The sequence below is a fragment of the Stomoxys calcitrans genome, chromosome 1, assembly GCF_963082655.1.
Source record: "Stomoxys calcitrans chromosome 1, idStoCalc2.1, whole genome shotgun sequence".
Lineage (NCBI taxonomy): Eukaryota > Metazoa > Arthropoda > Insecta > Diptera > Muscidae > Stomoxys > Stomoxys calcitrans.
This window is the reverse complement of record NC_081552.1, coordinates 76,316,174-76,333,628: the sequence shown is the minus strand read 5'-3', so window position 1 is coordinate 76,333,628 and position 17,455 is coordinate 76,316,174. Positions and strand designations below refer to the sequence as shown.

The 17,455-nt window shown below is 38.0% G+C and overlaps 1 protein-coding gene across 7 annotated transcripts in view; it reads left to right on the top strand.

Annotated features, from left to right (window-relative positions):
• Nucleotides 1–17,455, top strand: part of LOC106082928 (uncharacterized) — a 120,586-nt gene that overhangs the window by 74,789 nt on the left and 28,342 nt on the right. For 5 of the 7 annotated variants that reach the window (XM_059360081.1, XM_059360085.1, XM_059360080.1 and 2 more), the window contains one exon: nucleotides 10,755–11,060. In XM_059360081.1, coding sequence (XP_059216064.1) covers nucleotides 10,872–11,060 — 189 coding nt within the window. In that variant the 5' untranslated portion in view covers nucleotides 10,755–10,871. Of the gene's footprint in view, nucleotides 1–1,055; nucleotides 1,313–1,383; nucleotides 1,513–5,385; nucleotides 5,420–10,754; nucleotides 11,061–17,455 lie in introns of those variants that run through there. The other 2 variants (XM_059360083.1, XM_059360084.1) reach the window with 2 other exon arrangements.

Here is a 17,455-nt window from a genome sequence, read left to right as displayed (position 1 = left end):
TGCACCCTCATTATTTCGGAACAGCTGTCATTTAACCCAAATTTCGGACTTCTAACATTATTTTTTCGTTCTGTGTGAACTTCACCTATTTAGTTCTACTTTGGTACTTTTTTGGTGCCTAACTGATCTAATGTTCAAAAGCGTATTTACTTACCCTATTTAGGTTGCAAATTCTAGCTCAATTCGCTGTAGTGGCGCTAGTGGATGTGTGTATTTGTTAGTTCTCGAGCGCTTGAAAGTAGGCACTGATTTTTGACCTAGTACTTTTAAATGTTGTAAAATGAATTTGCTTGCATCTTCGTATGCAACTTTATGCATTAGACCAGAGGTCTTATGAGATGTTTAGGCCTCAAGAGAAATTGCATCTCTTTTTTAGACCCAAAAAGGAGATAGAAAGTTTATACGATTGAGTGAGGAAAGTTTGGATTCCCATTATATGCATTTCTTGTACATAAAAGAATTCCGCTAGACCTGCCTTCATTGTGTTTAAACCTAGATTATAAATATTGGTTCAGGAGCATTCTTTGTACATTTCGATTCAATCCTCAACAAATTTGCACTAGTCAGTTCTAGTAAGAAGAGGAATAGAAAGTGAAACCTTTTTTCATATATGTGGACATCAGTCAAACTTTTTTTGTGCATTTCATAATTATTTATGCTGGTGAGTTTTTCGGTAGGCGGTTGTCACTTTGGTTGTGTGGAAATTTCTCTCAATAACGCCCATCTGGGTTTCTGTGCATGCATTTCGCTTTCGATTGTGATTATGTGTGGCTATTGAGGTCTGCCCTGCCTAAGTCTTGGTGTGCTGCCTAATTCCATAGGTCTATAGGTCGTTATTATTTCCTTTAATTAGGTAAGAATGCAGAGAATTCTTGTTTGTTTTTACTTCCTCCGCTAACGGTGTGCTCTTTTGCATTGCGCAGGTCTAGTTTTTGTAACTTGAGTATTACTCTCAGTGATCAACGGCTGAATTCCATCCTTTGCTCACCACAGACCAACTTAAGGTTCGCACATACCTCTGCTTTGGTGCTGAGTCAGTCTTGAAAGTGCCGTCGCAGTGATACCATTGGACATTTTTGGTTAAAAGACGTTCGTGAGTGTCTGCGCGACGTGTGTTCATGGAAATCTTTTGTAATTTCCAGTAAAATAGAAAAGAAAGGCAAGAAGCCCCTAACCGCTATGATTTTCTAGAAATTCGTTAGATTTATTGGTATTACATAATCGCCTTTATTAATCTTAAATATAAATCTATTTGAAAGCGGAGTGGAAAAAAAAAATTAGGAACACCAGCCCTAAGTCACGAAAACACTCTGTATGATAGCTTAAGTTCGGTATACTACGGTATAAATCTATAAAGAGGCACAATTTGCTTGTTCTATTTAGTGTTGTGAAAGAGGTCACATTTGTTTTTGTACAGCCAAGCTTTGAAGAAGTTAAACCAACTCATCTAATTGTCTCTTGTTGCTTCATCATCCTAATGGAAGGCCTTTCATCGCTGGATTGTGAAAGCAGGTAAGTCCATGTTTTTTTTTTTTGTCTAGTTGAGACCTCCCACGCCCGAAGAGCATTGCTGAATGATGTACTGAGAGATACGTGATGGGGTCTCCTCAGTAGTATTGTTGATTTGATTGTCGGTGGCTTAAAGTAAGTCACAACACGCGTTTTAAAAACTAAAGTTAAAATTATAGTTAGAATTTTTAAATGCCACTTACTACTCAGCGCTGCTGAATTTCTTTGTTTCAAACGCTTCCCAATAACCAACTTTTCCAAGCTGTATTGGTGGGTGTTCGGAGCAATGATTTGACACACATAGTACTTTCGTACATAGTTGTAGTTTCCAATCTGTTAAAATTCGTCTCTTTAAGAGTTGATCTAACGGTTGGGTCTTATGTACATATTTACTTGCTATATATATATATATACATATATATATATATATATATATATATATATATATATATATATATATATATATATATATATATATATATATATATATATATATATATATATATATATATATATATATATACATATATATATTGTCCGTCCTTTGACCAAAAAAATTACTTGCGCTAAATTTTACGATTCCAGCTAATTTTTTATTTGAGCTAATCCCCAAAATCCGTTCCCACTAGGATTTATTTCCACATATATTTTTCATCCGATATGACATTTTCAAGCTCTTATACCCATAATTGGGGTCCCAACTTCGTTGTACAAAGGCAAAAACATATGTATAGGACCAATATGAAAATCTGAAGCGATTTTATTAAAATTGCGGACACATCGAAGCACACATCGAACCCAAATTATGGCTACTAGAGCCTAAAAATGTCTATTTTTCAATTACATATATTTATGGCTTGAGATATGCAATTATACCGTAAACCCCTTCACTAATTATAAGATTTATTTTTATATCCAAAATATGATTTTGTGTTTTTCCCTGTTTAGTTTTAGATTTTATTTTTCTACTTGGTATATTTTTTCCCCTTGTCGCGTGCACCTCAGTGTCCCTGAAAGCGCCATCTATCAGACAATTGCCGAACGTAGTCATCTGCTTAGGCATGAACCACGATGCCTGTCTGGATGACAGTAGTACAATTTGTTTTGTGCTGTCATTTGGGTAATCAGAGGAAATTCTGGCTGGGAAGATCAGGCAACTGGCCCAAGAAGGAAAATCTTTCTTTATATACCCACCATGTATTTAAGGCATCACCTCTTCCCCAAAACCCCCCCCAAAGGGTACAAATTTCTCGACTATGCCAATATGTGGCTCAAATGAAAGGTATTTGAGATTAGAAACCGAATTTTATAGCCAATTTTTGGACCATGTGTTTGGGGGACGCCTCATCCCTAAACTGCCCTCAAAACCAATGGCAATATGGGGTTTAAATAAATGGGATTTGAGAGAAGAGCACGATGCTAATATTTTTCAGAGCCAAGTGCCTGGGCCTCACCCCCGAAAACACCCTTAAATGAGACATCATGAGAATATCGGTCTGAAATAAAGTATTTTAAGAACGGAGTACACCTTACATCCAAACTTAAATTCGTAGACCAATAAAGATCATATGGGATTCAGATAATGGAACTTATATTGTTAAACTTTTTCTCAATTGTATTTCACCAGAAGCCTTTTAATTGTCGAAAATTAATATTCCAAGGAAAATTTTGTTCCATATAAAGTAAAATAAAGTACAGCGGAGCGGGCTCGGTCCAGCTAGTTAATAATAAATTAAATCGGCTCACCTCCTCTGCACCATCGTGGGACAACAGTCAAGGCACTGGTAGTGACCCAGTGCCGCAGGTGATTGCTTGCGACTCATACCCAATACAACACACGAACTTTTGACAGAAAACCAATAACTAAAAAGAGAAAAGGATAAAATATTTTATAAAGAATTAAACAGGCAGTTTTCTCCTGAAAACTCCTGCCTTTCTTTCTAGAAAGGTAGGAGTTCTCCGCAGGGATTTTGTTTAAGAGTACACAATTTATACCTTATTTATTTTTGAAACAACTCATACTTACATTAAACATTACGATCTGAGGACGGACTGAGAGTAAGTATCCAATTGGGGCTAAATTTCATTATTAGCGGCAGGAGTCCTGAAATGGACGATAATGCAAGTTCTATTAGTTCCATGGAGATAAACATTTGTATGTATTTGTCCGATATGAATGATTTCAAATTAAACTTACTTTTTGTATGCTAAGGACAGATAATGTATTTTTTTTTAATATGACCGGATTGGCAATAGATTGTTTTCTGCTAAACGGAATTGCAATTACTGAATTTATAAATTTGAAATGAATTTAGTAATAGATGCATTTTATAGCAAATAAATACTTTCTTGAAAAATGTTTATTACGTTTAACGAAACTCATGTCTTTCTCTGCTATCATGTACAATAGATCTTAAGAAAGGCATAAAATGAAGAGGTAGGTACGGGGATACAGGTTGGAAAGTTGCTATGGTGGAGCTCTTGCTCCAGAGGGAGGGCTATTCCTCACCATATGACCAGGCGAGAAGGCATTGCAACAGGTAGGTGTGCTGCCTCCTCTTTTTTAGTTAGACATTACATATTTCGTTTCATTATCGGGCCAAACAAATCGGTACATGTTTTGATATAGCTGCCATATAAACCGATCTTGGGTTTTGACTTCTTGAGCCTCTAGAGGGCGTAATTCTTATCCGATATGGCTGAAATTTTTCACGAGTTCGATTTAAATCGGTTAGTAATCTGGTATAGCTGCCATATAAACCGATCTTGGATCTTGACTTCTTGAGCCGCTAAAGGATGCAATTCTCATCCGATTTGGATGAAATTTTGCATGATGTGTTTTGTTATGATTTCCCAGTGCTTACTATGGCGCAAATCGGTACATAACCTGATATAGCTGCCAAATAAACCGATCTGGGATCTTGATTTCTTGAGCCTCTAGAGGGCGCAGTTATTATCCAATTTGGCTGAAATTTTTTACAACGGCATCTCCCATGATCTTCAACATGCATGTGAAATATGATCTGAATCGATCTATAGCTTGATACAGATCCCATATAAACCGATATTCCGATTTTGCATCTTAAGCTTTTTGCAATTCTTATCCGAATGGACTGAAATATTACACAATGACTTCTACAATGTTTAGCTGTCAATTCATTTATGGTCCAAATCGAACTATAACTTGATATAGCTCCAATAGCATAACAGTTCTATTAGATATAGCTCCACATATATATGTTCATCAGATTTTGGGTAATTTGCAATAATGTTGTCAAATGTCAACCGCAGTTATTACAGTTTGAACATAGACACAAGAGAATGTATGTTTACTTAGCCTTCTGTTATGAAGAAAGGCGCGTAGCACAGAGGGATAGCATACGCCTCACAATCGTAAAGTTGGCTCTTTTAATACCAGTCAGGGAAAATCATTACAAATAAAATCTTCGGTTATTAATCTTGATTTGGAAAAGAAATAAGTTACAATACCATTCATTTGACAAAACGGTCACCTTTAAACCTTTCTTTGTAACATGGAGAAAGCTTTTATTCAATTTATGTGTAGTCCCTTTCTTTGCTGAATTAACTTAAACTAATTGTGGTAAATCAGTCGGGCCTCGGGCAGACAGCTTTGTATTTTAAACTTACTTGCGCCTAAACATCTGAACTGGTAAGCTACTGCCTTCCACAATAAAACTCAAACAGTGTCACACTGAACACTAAAACCTGCCTTTTTTCCAGTTCTGCTTCATTACACTGATTTACATATCTGGGAGCCTTATTTAAAATACAGTCTATTCCAGCTTGAGAAATTAGCTTGGATTTGTACAGTTTGTTTCTCTTTCCCGACGACCAACTTTGAAGGTCCACCGATGTGCCCTCTGGGTCGCTGATATTATTAACATTACAGGTATAGTCATTTACAATTTTGTGAACATATGTCTATCCGTTCAAAAAAGCAGATTTTTTCCACTTAATTTTTGTCCCAACCCACAATGTACTTGCGGGAAACGAAGCAACTGACGAACTAGCTAAGAATAGGTCCCTAATAGTCGTGGATCGTGCTACCGAAAAAGCGTACCTCCCTCGTATAGTGTTCGATTTCCACGCAAATACAGAACAGCCTGTACCTTCCTGGGGTTGAAGAAGCATGACCTTTGACTGCTGATAGTTATTAGATGACTGATGCAAACAAGATCAGGTCGCCCATTTCAAGGATGCGTTAAAATATTTAACAATGTAATCTGCTAATTTGCTTTACAAATATGCGAAATGTCAAAAACTACACTGGTCAAAAAAGGGCTTTTCCTATGATGTTTAAGTGTTTCTATCCCAAATTGGCGTGTTATTTCCAAATCCTGTAACAGTTTTTTTCCAACAGCTTTTCTTCTCCATAATTTAAGACTTTGGTTTTTTTTAATTGCTAAAAAATATTTTATTGTTGTTTTTCTATATTAATTCGTATTTCATCACTATAAAATAAAATAACCTCATCAAAACAAGCCTCATCTTATGAGTCAGAAATGTGTGGTACGTAGCACCTATGATTTGATTTGCAATTAATTTTTTTTCCCAAGGATTTTTATATGGAACATGGGTGACCAAGGGGGCGTATAACATATAGCGTCTAACAAATAGTTATCATACGTACCCATATCCAACACATTATTTTGAAATTATTTTGATTGCTGCCGTTACAATACACTTGGGCCCAACGATTCACGTTAAACATGATTCAAATCGGTCCATAACCTGATAGCTCCCATATAAATTGAATTTACGATTATATTTCTTGAGTTCCTAAATGATTTTGCACGATAATTTCTGTTATTGCCTCCAATTTCCAAGCCAAGTATGGCCTGAATCGATCCATAGCCTGATATAGCTCTCATATAAACCTATATCTCGATTGATGCTTCTAGGGTCTCATGAAGTCAAATCGAGAGATAGGTTTACATATATTTATTGGAGCTATATCAGGTAATGGATCGAGGCTTGGATGTTGGAGGTAATAGCAGAAAAGATCGTGCAAAATTTGGGCCAAATCGAAAAAGAATTACACCATCTGTGGGCTCAAGAAGTATAATCGGGAGATTGTTTTTATATGAAAGCTATATAAGGTTATGGACCGATTTGAACCATACCTGGCTTGGATGTTGGCGGGCATCGGACAAGTCGTGTGCAAAATTGTAGGCAATTTAGATAGTAATTGGAAAACAAAACAATTAAACACAGCAATTACTGACACCTCTACCAGATCATTTCCAAATACCTAGTTGCCACCTACGTCCAATATTTTGTTTTTGGGCTTTCCAAATTCATAGGCATAAAACACCGTTTTTATACCCACCACCAATGGATGGGGGTATATTCATTTTGTCATTCCGTTTGCAACACATCGAAATATCCATTTCCGACCCTATAAAGTATATATATTCTTGATCAGCGTAAAAATCTAAGACGATCTAGACATGTCCGTCCGTCTGTCTGTTGAAATCACGCTACAGTCTTCAAAAATAGAGATATTGAGCTGAAACTTTGCACAGATTCTTTTTTTGTCCATAAGCAGATTAAGTTCGAAGATGGGCTATATCGGACTATATCTTGATATAGCCCCCATATAGACCGATCCGCCGATTTAGGGTCTTAGGCCCATAAAAGCCACATTTATTATCCGATTTTGCTGAAATATGGGACAGTGAGTTATGTTAGGCCCCTCGACATCCTTCGTCAATTTGGCCCAGATCGGTTCAGATTTGGATATAGCTGCCATATAGACCGATCCTACGATTTAGGGTCCTAGGCCCATAAAAGCCACATTTATTATCCGATTTTGCTGAAATGTGGGGCAGTGAGTTGTGTTATCGGTCCAGATTTGGATGTAGCTGCCATATAGACCGATCCTCCGTCTTAGGCCCATAAAAGCCACATTTACGATCCGATTTTGCTGAAATTTGGGACAGTGAGTTGTCTTAAGCCCTTCAAAATCCTTCGTCAATTTGGCTCAAATCGGTCCAGATTTGGATACAGCTGCCATATAGACCGATCCTCCGATTTAGGGTCTTAGGCCCAAAAAAGCCACATTTATTTTCCGATTTTGCTGAAATTCGGGAGAGTAAGTTGTGTTAGGCCCTTCGATATCCTCCGTCAATTTGGCTCAGATCGGTCCAGATTTGGATATAGCTGCTATATAGACCGATCCTCCGATTTAGGGTCATAGGCCCATAAAAGCCACATTTATTATCCTATTTTGCTGAAATTTGGGACAGTGAGTTGTGTTAGGCCCTTCAAAATCCTTCGTCAATTTGGCTCAAATCGGTCCAGATTTGGATATAGCTGCCATATAGACCGATCCTCCGATTTAGGGTCTTAGGTCCATAAAAGCCACATTTATTTTCCGATTTTGCTGAAATTCGGGAGAGTAAGTTGTGTTAGGCCCTTCGATATCCTCCGTCAATTTGGGCCAGATCGGTTTAGATTTGGATATAGCTGCCATATAGACCGATCCTCCGATTTAGGGTCTTAGGCCCATAAAAGCTACATTAATTACCCGATTTTGCTGAAATTTGGGACAGTGAGTTGTGTTAGGCCCTTCGACATCTTGCGTTAATTTGCCATTAAGCTGCCATATAGACCGATCCTACGATTTAGGGTCCTAGGCCCATAAAAGCCACATTTATTATCCGATTTTGCTGAAATGTGGGGCAGTGAGTTGTGTTATCGGTCCAGATTTGGATGTAGCTGCCATATAGACCGATCCTCCGTCTTAGGCCCATAAAAGCCACATTTACGATCCGATTTTGCTGAAATTTAGGACAGTGAGTTGTCTTAAGCCCTTCAAAATCCTTCGTCAATTTGGCTCAAATCGGTCCAGATTTGGATACAGCTGCCATATAGACCGATCCTCCGATTTAGGGTCTTAGGCCCATAAAAGCCACATTTATTTTCCGATTTTGCTGAAATTCGGGAGAGTAAGTTGTGTTAGGCCCTTCGATATCCTCCGTCAATTTGGCTCAGATCGGTCCAGATTTGGATATAGCTGCTATATAGACCGATCCTCCGATTTAGGGTCATAGGCCCATAAAAGCCACATTTATTATCCTATTTTGCTGAAATTTGGGACAGTGAGTTGTGTTAGGCCCTTCAAAATCCTTCGTCAATTTGGCTCAAATCGGTCCAGATTTGGATATAGCTGCCATATAGACCGATCCTCCGATTTAGGGTCTTAGGTCCATAAAAGCCACATTTATTTTCCGATTTTGCTGAAATTCGGGAGAGTAAGTTGTGTTAGGCCCTTCGATATCCTCCGTCAATTTGGGCCAGATCGGTTTAGATTTGGATATAGCTGCCATATAGACCGATCCTCCAATTAAGGTCTTAGGCCCATAAAAGCTACATTAATTACCCGATTTTGCTGAAATTTGGGACAGTGAGTTGTGTTAGGCCCTTCGACATCTTGCGTTAATTTGGCCTAGGTCGGTTCAGATTTGGATATAGCTGCCATATACACCGATCCGCCGATTTAGGGCCTTAGGCCCATAAAAGACACATTTATTATCCGATTTTGCTGAAATGTGGGGCAGTGAGTTGTATTAGGCCCTTGAATATCCTCTGTCAATATGGCTCATATCGGTTCAGATTTGGATACAGCTGCCATATAGACCGATTCTCCAATTTAGGGTCTTAGGCCCATAAAAACCACATTTATTATCCGATTTTGCGAAAATTTGGGACTGTGAGTTGTAAAGGGTGATTTTTTTGAGGTTAGGATTTTCATGCATTAGTATTTGACAGATCACGTGGGATTTCAGACATGGTGTCAAAGAGAAAGATGCTCAGTATGCTTTGACATTTCATCATGAATAGACTTACTAACGAGCAACGCTTGCAAATCATTGAATTTTATTACCAAAATCAGTGTTCGGTTCGAAATGTGTTCTTTCACCGTTCAGCGATGAGGCTCATTTCTGGTTGAATGGCTACGTAAATAAGCAAAATTGCCGCATTTGGAGTGAAGAGCAACCAGAAGCCGTTCAAGAACTGCCCATGCATCCCGAAAAATGCACTGTTTGGTGTGGTTTGTACGCTGGTGGAATCATTGGACCGTATTTTTTCAAAGATGCTGTTGGACGCAACGTTACGGTGAATGAACACATTTCGAACCGAACACTGATTTTGGTAATAAAATTCAATGATTTGCAAGCGTTGCTCGTTAGTAAGTCTATTCATGATGAAATGTCAAAGCATACTGAGCATCTTTCTCTTTGACACCATGTCTGAAATCCCACGTGATCTGTCAAATACTAATGCATGAAAATCCTAACCTCAAAAAAATCACCCTTTATTAGGCCCTTCAACATCCTCCGTCAATTTGGCTCAGATCGGTCCAGATTTGGATATAGCTGCTATATAGACCGATCTCTCAGTTTTAGGTTTTGGGGCCATAAAAAGCGCATTTATTGTTCGATGTTTCCGAAATTTGGGACAAAGAGTTAAGTTAAGCCCCTCCACATATTTCTGCAATTTGGTCTAGATCGATCAAGATTTGCATATAGCATCCATAAAAACCTCTCGATTTAAAGTCTTGGCCCCATAAAAGGCGCATTTTTAATCCGATTGCACTGAAATTTGACACACTGGCTTATGTTATGCTTTTCGACATCCGTGTCGTATATAGTTAAGATCGGTTTATTTTTAGATATAACTAATAAAAAGACAAATATTTTGTTATATACAATTGAACAATAACTTTTACTTATTAGTATCTGGTCCAAATCGGAACATATATTGATATAGCTGCTATGGGGCATAAGGTATGAATTTTGCACCGGATTTTGAGGAAAGGTGGTTCACATATATATCCGAGGTGGTGGGTATCCAAAGTTCGGCCCGGCCGAACTTAACGCCTTTTTACTTGTTACTCTATGAAGATTGCTACGTTTAAAAATGGACTTTTTGCATCTGAAACAATGACCAGTGCAATGTATTACGCTTTTATACAAAGCTTTTAACACACTTTAACAATTTAAAATTTAAACGGATTTCAATTTCTCAAAAATATTTTTTCTAATTATTTCAAACATAATGACATGGTTTGCCTGGTTAAATCGAATCTACCTAATCTCAAATAGTTCAATTAGTTGAGTATATTTATCTTTGATATGTTGACAAAGTTCGCACGCTAATTATTGACCTAAGCCATAGTACTTATTTACTTGACATTTGTTTTCTTTATCTCTTTACAGCACTCAACAATTTTCACAATAATTTGCTGGAAACTAAAAACACATAGGAAAGGCATTAGAAAAACACATATATAAACAAAAAAACGAACATACTACAGAACTGACAAATTTTATAATATGCCCATAAAAAATTTCCTTAATCCGTTTCAACCGATACCACTGTATATCGTTCTGTTCCTATCGATATGCTATTTCAGTGTTCAGTTGTTGTTAAGTCATCTCACGCGTGCTCTCACCCTGCTTATGGCCTCCTATCACATGCTGTGCAATATCCTTGCGTTGGCGGGCAGTATAATAACAATAAGGGTAAGTAAGTGTTATCAGGATTTAAAATTAGACATTTGTTTGCAATAGCTGAAAATGTTTTGTTATTATTTGTTGTAAATTTAGGTTTTAGACTGTGAAATGATTAGTTCATATGTTTAAATGGCTTTTTGCTATTTCAATTACAAATGTGCAATCTTGTAAGGAATGGAAGATAGAATCATTATGTATAGAGAGTTCAATTTGCATGAAAAGAATTGCGAGTTTATTGACGAGTTAGCAATTTTAAGGCTTATGCTAGTCACCTTTCTAAGCTCAAGGTAGGTTTAGCTTACGATCTGAAACTGCATGCAAGCTGGACTTCGATAACCTGCCAATGCCATAGATGGCAAATAAATACTCTTTCGTCTGAAATTTCACGCTTTTGGCGGACAGACGGAGGGACATCTCTAAATTGACATCATAATGGAATGGCGATGCTAGTAATTCCCAACCTTTGCCGGAGGGTATAAAAAAGGTTAGAATATAAAAATCAAAAATATATTATTTTAACTATTGCCCTTCAAAAATTATCGCAAATTTTCCACAATTTCAGACTTTCCATGAAAAAATAAAGTACATTAAATTGTAAAATTTTCGAATTTATATCTAAATTCAATGCACCCTGGTCATTGACCCATATCCGTGAAATAGCAGTTTATCGACTTTACGAGAATTTTTTTTGTTAAAGCAACACTTTTTCATGGTCATCTAAGCAAATAAAAAGAGGCACATACCAAAATCTACTATGATGACAAAAACCATGGAAATGAATGAAATATTTATAGATATTGTCATTCATATACGCGAATTTTATAATGCCTAGATTTAAATACTAATCGCGTGACGTTTGAAAAACAAAAACAAAATTATTAATTATAAATCTTAACAGTTGCACAGGAACACCATGAGAAAAACATTTGCCACTAGGGAAGAAATCATGACTCTACAAATATTTGTAGAAAGTTATTTAACAAATGACTGGCAGTCCATGAATAGTTTGAAGTATTTGGAATTTTTTTAGACATATCTAGCATGCGCTTGAACTGGCATCTTTTTCTGAGTGTATGCGGTACAAAAACAATAAAAATTATTTGTTGGCTCGTGCCTGTTAAACATCACGTTTTCTAATACAGTGCAAAAAGTTTGTTTGGCCTGTTGTCGTTGAACGGAAGGACGGCAGGACGTGACCCAGATACTTGAATCTTTATACCAACAAAAGATTCGAACTCTACTGTCATAGACCTTTCGTTAAATTCCCATATTTTCCCGATCGAACTACACGTTCTATTGAAGGGTATTTAGTGGGTCCCAGACTCTGTCCCAAATGTGTATATCAGATTCGTACTTGTAGTATCAGATTTGTACTCTACTTTTAAATACCTTTGACTTGATACCCATTTTGACCAAAGCGGTAAAAGTGTCCTGTTGGGTGGGTGGGGGTGGGGAACCCCCCGACACTTAAGGTGGCATTCTTATGACAATACCTCTCATTATTACCCAAAGCGGTGAAAGAGTTCTGTTGGGGGGTTTTTGGGGGGTGGGGGACGACCCGAAAACTTTGGGTGAAATTTGTATACCAAGTTCGCACTCTACTCTTAAACACATTTCATTTGATACCTATATAGTCCCAACCTATAAATGCGTCTGTCCGGGTGGGTTCTGGGATGGGGCGTCTCCACAGGTTATTTGACCCCAAAATTTTATACCAATTTCGTGTTTTTGGGGTACCATAAGATGGCATACAAAATGTCGCTTAAATCGGTGCACGCATCTTTCTTTTCAATTACAAAACGAGAAAAAAAATGTATGCTTATCCGAACGCCACTTGGGCTCGACTATTAAAAGGAGGCTTCTTATCTTTGAGCTAAGTTTTCAATCAAACCCGCTCCACTGCGCTTTCGCTTTCAAAACATAGAAACATTTCTTCTCTGTAACGTGAGCTACTCTCCAATAGCTCTGATTCTGTGCACGTTTGTTGAGCCTTCCCCCTATTGTTCAGGCCCTTCTTAGGGTGGGAAATTTAAAACAGAATACAACAAACAACGGCAACAAAATTCCTTTACTTTATTTTTCTTTATTTTTCTTTATTTTAAAGACCGATTGGTTGCCATAACAAAGATAAATGCTGCATGATCAACTTTTACCACTCTGCCCTTTCTCTTTTCGTGTTGGCGTCTTCATTCAGCTGATCCATTTGCAAACAGCTAATAGATGGCGCTTATTTAAATGTTAGTGCTGCCATCGATAAGGAAAAGGTTTAGACTTTATTACTCCAAATGTTAATAAAATAACTTAAAAGTTTTCCGTTCTATGTCGCCCCGGATCCTTGCGCAGTCACATATAAGCGACTGACATTTGTCCCATCTGTTAGAACTTTTTTGAACATATGTGTTTGTCTATGCTGCTACTCGCTTGGAGCGGCTTAGCGCCTATAACATTGACCATCATGTGTTAGTTGTCTATAACTGACTATATGGCTACCTGTTGGATAGTCAAATCAAATCAAACGATAGATATATGAGCAGAATAAAGGTATAATATTCGAAGTCCACAACCTTATACTTTGAATTTAACCCCATATTGTCATAATTGGTGTATACAGCCGTTTGGGGGGGGGGGGTGTATACAGCCGTTTTTGGTTTGACGCACTCCACTTAAAAATATCTATCACTTGATCCCCCATTGTTTTAATTGGTCAAATTAATTGGAGGCGACTTTAGGTGGTAAAGCACCACCTAGATTCTTGGACACAAAATTAAATGTCATATTCGTAATCTGCTACCAAATACCTTTATTTCCGGCCCCATCCAATATCAACACTCTAAGAAGCCTTTTCCACCTTCCTGACCATTTTCGTGATCTACTCCCGAATACCTTTGATTCGAGTCCCATGGCGTCGTTATCATCCAATAAACCTATTTTAGGGGGTATTGGGGTAGTTACTTGGATCCAATTTTTAATATGAAATTCGTAGCCTACTCCTGAATACCTTTCATTTGAGTCCCATTTTGTACAGATCGGTTCACTTTTATATTGGGGTCGTACTTTTAGGGTAAGAGGGAGGGTCCAATTTTGGTCCCGTTTTATTCTATTAAGGCAATTCGAATTTTTTATCCGTTTTCGTTGGAGCTTAGAACGATAAGTTATATGAGCCTCTTCCAAATGTGTGCAAAGTATGGGTCGCACCAGAGATGGTCTGTATATCGGTTAGATTTTCGACAGTCAAAAAGTTGTAAACGTCGAAAACGCCATATACTTTTATAAAACGTATAAAGAGGGTGTGGCAATCGGTAGCAATCTCCTATAGTGAGATGCAAAAATGATGTAGGGGGTGTTTTTTTTTTTGAGGCCACCGTAGCGCAGAGGTTAGCATGTCCGCCTATGACGCTGAACGCCTGGGTTCGAATCCTGGCGAGACCATTAGAAAAAATTTTCAGCGGTGGTTTTCCCCTCCTAATGCTGGCAACATTTGTGAGGTACTATGCCATGTAAAACTTCTCTCCAAACAGGTGTCGCATTGCGGCACGCCGTTCGGACTCGGCTATAAAAAGGAGGCCCCTTATCAATGAGCTTAAACTTGAATCGGACATCACTCATTGATATGTGAGAAGTTTGCCCCTGTTCCTTAGTGGAATGTTTATGGGCAAAATTTGCATTTTGGTGTTTTTTACACTGGCGAGAAAAAATTTACATTTTGCTGTGCCAAACGGTAAATTTCTCATTATACAAATTTTTGATATTTCTGCCTGAGCAAAAACAAGCCAAGATATTTTAAATAACCAAAATTTATTGAAAATTACCCAATTGTTTAGTAAACTTCCAATAAGAACAATTAAATATTTGAGAAGTGTTCACGGATAAAAGTCTCTTTGGATTAATGATTTTATTGTACCAAGATTTTATTAACATGTAAAAGGCGAATGATTGTTGTTGCCAACGCCGTCCAAAAAATATTTCACACAGAGGTTGCAAATGTCTCAAGTAAAAACATTTGGTTTTGCCAATTTCTTTCAAAAGTGTTCTATTTATCATCAATTTTCAAATGACAATGTGAAAATATAATGTTTTTAACAAAATCATCAATAAATCACAAAAAAAATAAATACGTGCGTCTAGTAATTGCCGATCGCTTACTCTGCTCTCTGATTTATCAACGTCAAAATTTGCTTTGATTCTGTTAAAAATCTCACTAGCCCCAGGGCTACTCAATTCAATTATTCACCACACTAAACGTCGTATTTTTACAAACCCTACAATCGGCACACAGCCAAAAAGTAGTAACCGTCATAAACCTCGTACCTAACCTAATTCGCTCACACTCATGTCTTTGCTTTTTCTTTCTGCGGAATAGACGTTTCTCCTCCCTCTTTTTCTCCCGATACCTCTGCTTCATCCGGCGCGTTGCTACTGATTGCAGGGTTGCTCTGTATGCCGCATTCTTGACTTCAGAACCATCTTCGTCGTACCATGTGTTTCTTGGGGGAGGCGTCTGGTACCCAAGTACTGCCGCTGCGCCGTTTTATCATCGGAACTAGGAGTGCTTTCATCAAGCAGTTGGGTCAGTCGAGTGGAGTATACAATTCCCATCTGTAGTGTTTGCACATTTTTTTATATGACCAACACCCAGGGTATGTCCCCTACATATGCAATGCATTGTGTTGGCGATTGGAAATTAGGTATGGGGAGGAGTAAAGAAGGAGTACTGTTTATTGACATTCGTCCTTAATTTCTGGATGTCATAATTGGTGGGGAAGACATCAGCCGGATGTAGATTCCACATATGAACAGTACGGGCGAAAAAAAAAATTATCTCTATAGTTCTTGATACGGTCAGCTGGCCAATCTATTCAAACGGCCGAATTCCTGGAAAGTCTTGTATTTCTATCGAACATCCTTACGTCAGGAATAAGAACACACACCATGAAAGTTTCGATAGAACAGTGCCACGCATCCCACATTCCGACGATACTCAAGTGGTACAATAGAGTTTTCAATGGCCAGCTTTCGTGCGGTGTACTTTTTCCGCCATACTCAAACGGCTGCAAACATTTGCTGCAACAAGGTAATGATCTGAATCTATATTAGCTCCACGGATCAATCGTACATCTAACACGCTGAATGTCTTCCATCTATCGCAACATAATCAATAAGTAATTGGGTGCCAAGTCAGTGATGTGCGGTGGATGACCCATCAATTCTATTTTTCAACATCGATAAAAGCCATTTTTAAGCGTTTGTCAAATTATGGGAAATGCAACGCACACATATACCTTTTATTCATCGATTTCGAGCGTGCTTTTGACACAATTTCGAGAACTTTAATGTGAAGCACGATGCAGAATATGGACATCCCTGAAAAAATCGTGACACTAATTAAGGAGCTGATAGGAATGCTGAAGTTTCAGTCCGTTTGAATGGAAAAGAGAGCCGACCTTACGGGATCGACAAAGGAGTAAAGCAGGGTTGCATCCTGTTACTGACGCTATTTTCAGTTCTGTTAGACTCCGTTTTCAAAGCAACTAATGCTGAAGCAACCTATGGTATACGCTGGGGTATTAACGACTTCCTTGGAGACATCGACTACGCCGATGATAAAGCTAGAAATGTCCTAGACTGAAACCCGCAAGGACAGCGACACATAGATTTGCTGTACGTAAAGGAAGTTGGAATAAACTCCTATATCGTGGAATCAAGCCAAGGCTTTGGCCAACTCGATGGAGAGAGCTTGTTGATGCCCTACGTTCACACTGAACAGTTTACCATCGGTCATATTTTATTGTAATATATTTAATGTACTCCAATTGTAAATAAAGGACATATATATATACAACAAAAGTTTTGGGACGACCTTAAGGAATTCGACATTGTGCGAGCGTCGAACACGACTGAATTCATTAAACCAGTACTATAGGACGGCGTTTCATCGCCATATAAAATTTGAAATTCATCAATGCACTCTTGTCGAAAGTTGTGAAAAATGGTCGCAAGAAAAAATCCAGAAGTTAACTTCGTTCTTTTTTTTTCAAGTCATTGTAAGCAACATAAATGGTGGTCTCACACCAAAACGCACCGATTACGATTATGCTAGAAATTTTAATTTCACCTGGCAAAATTTGGTATTGCCTAGGCCAGAAATTTACATAGCAGCCCTCGTATACCTCAAAATTGTCGCCATATGCTGGGAAAACCTAAGAATTATTGTTGAGAACCATCTCTATCCTCAAAGTTTGACTGTTTGATACGGGTTAAAGTTGCTGCGGGATCGTTGGACGTCACTTTTTCGAATATGAGGTTGTATCAACAGTTACGGTAAATGGATCAAGGTGTACCCCAACAGCCCTACGTCGATTCAAGACTTAAAATATAGGTCTTGAGGCTATCGAGGACATAGGACA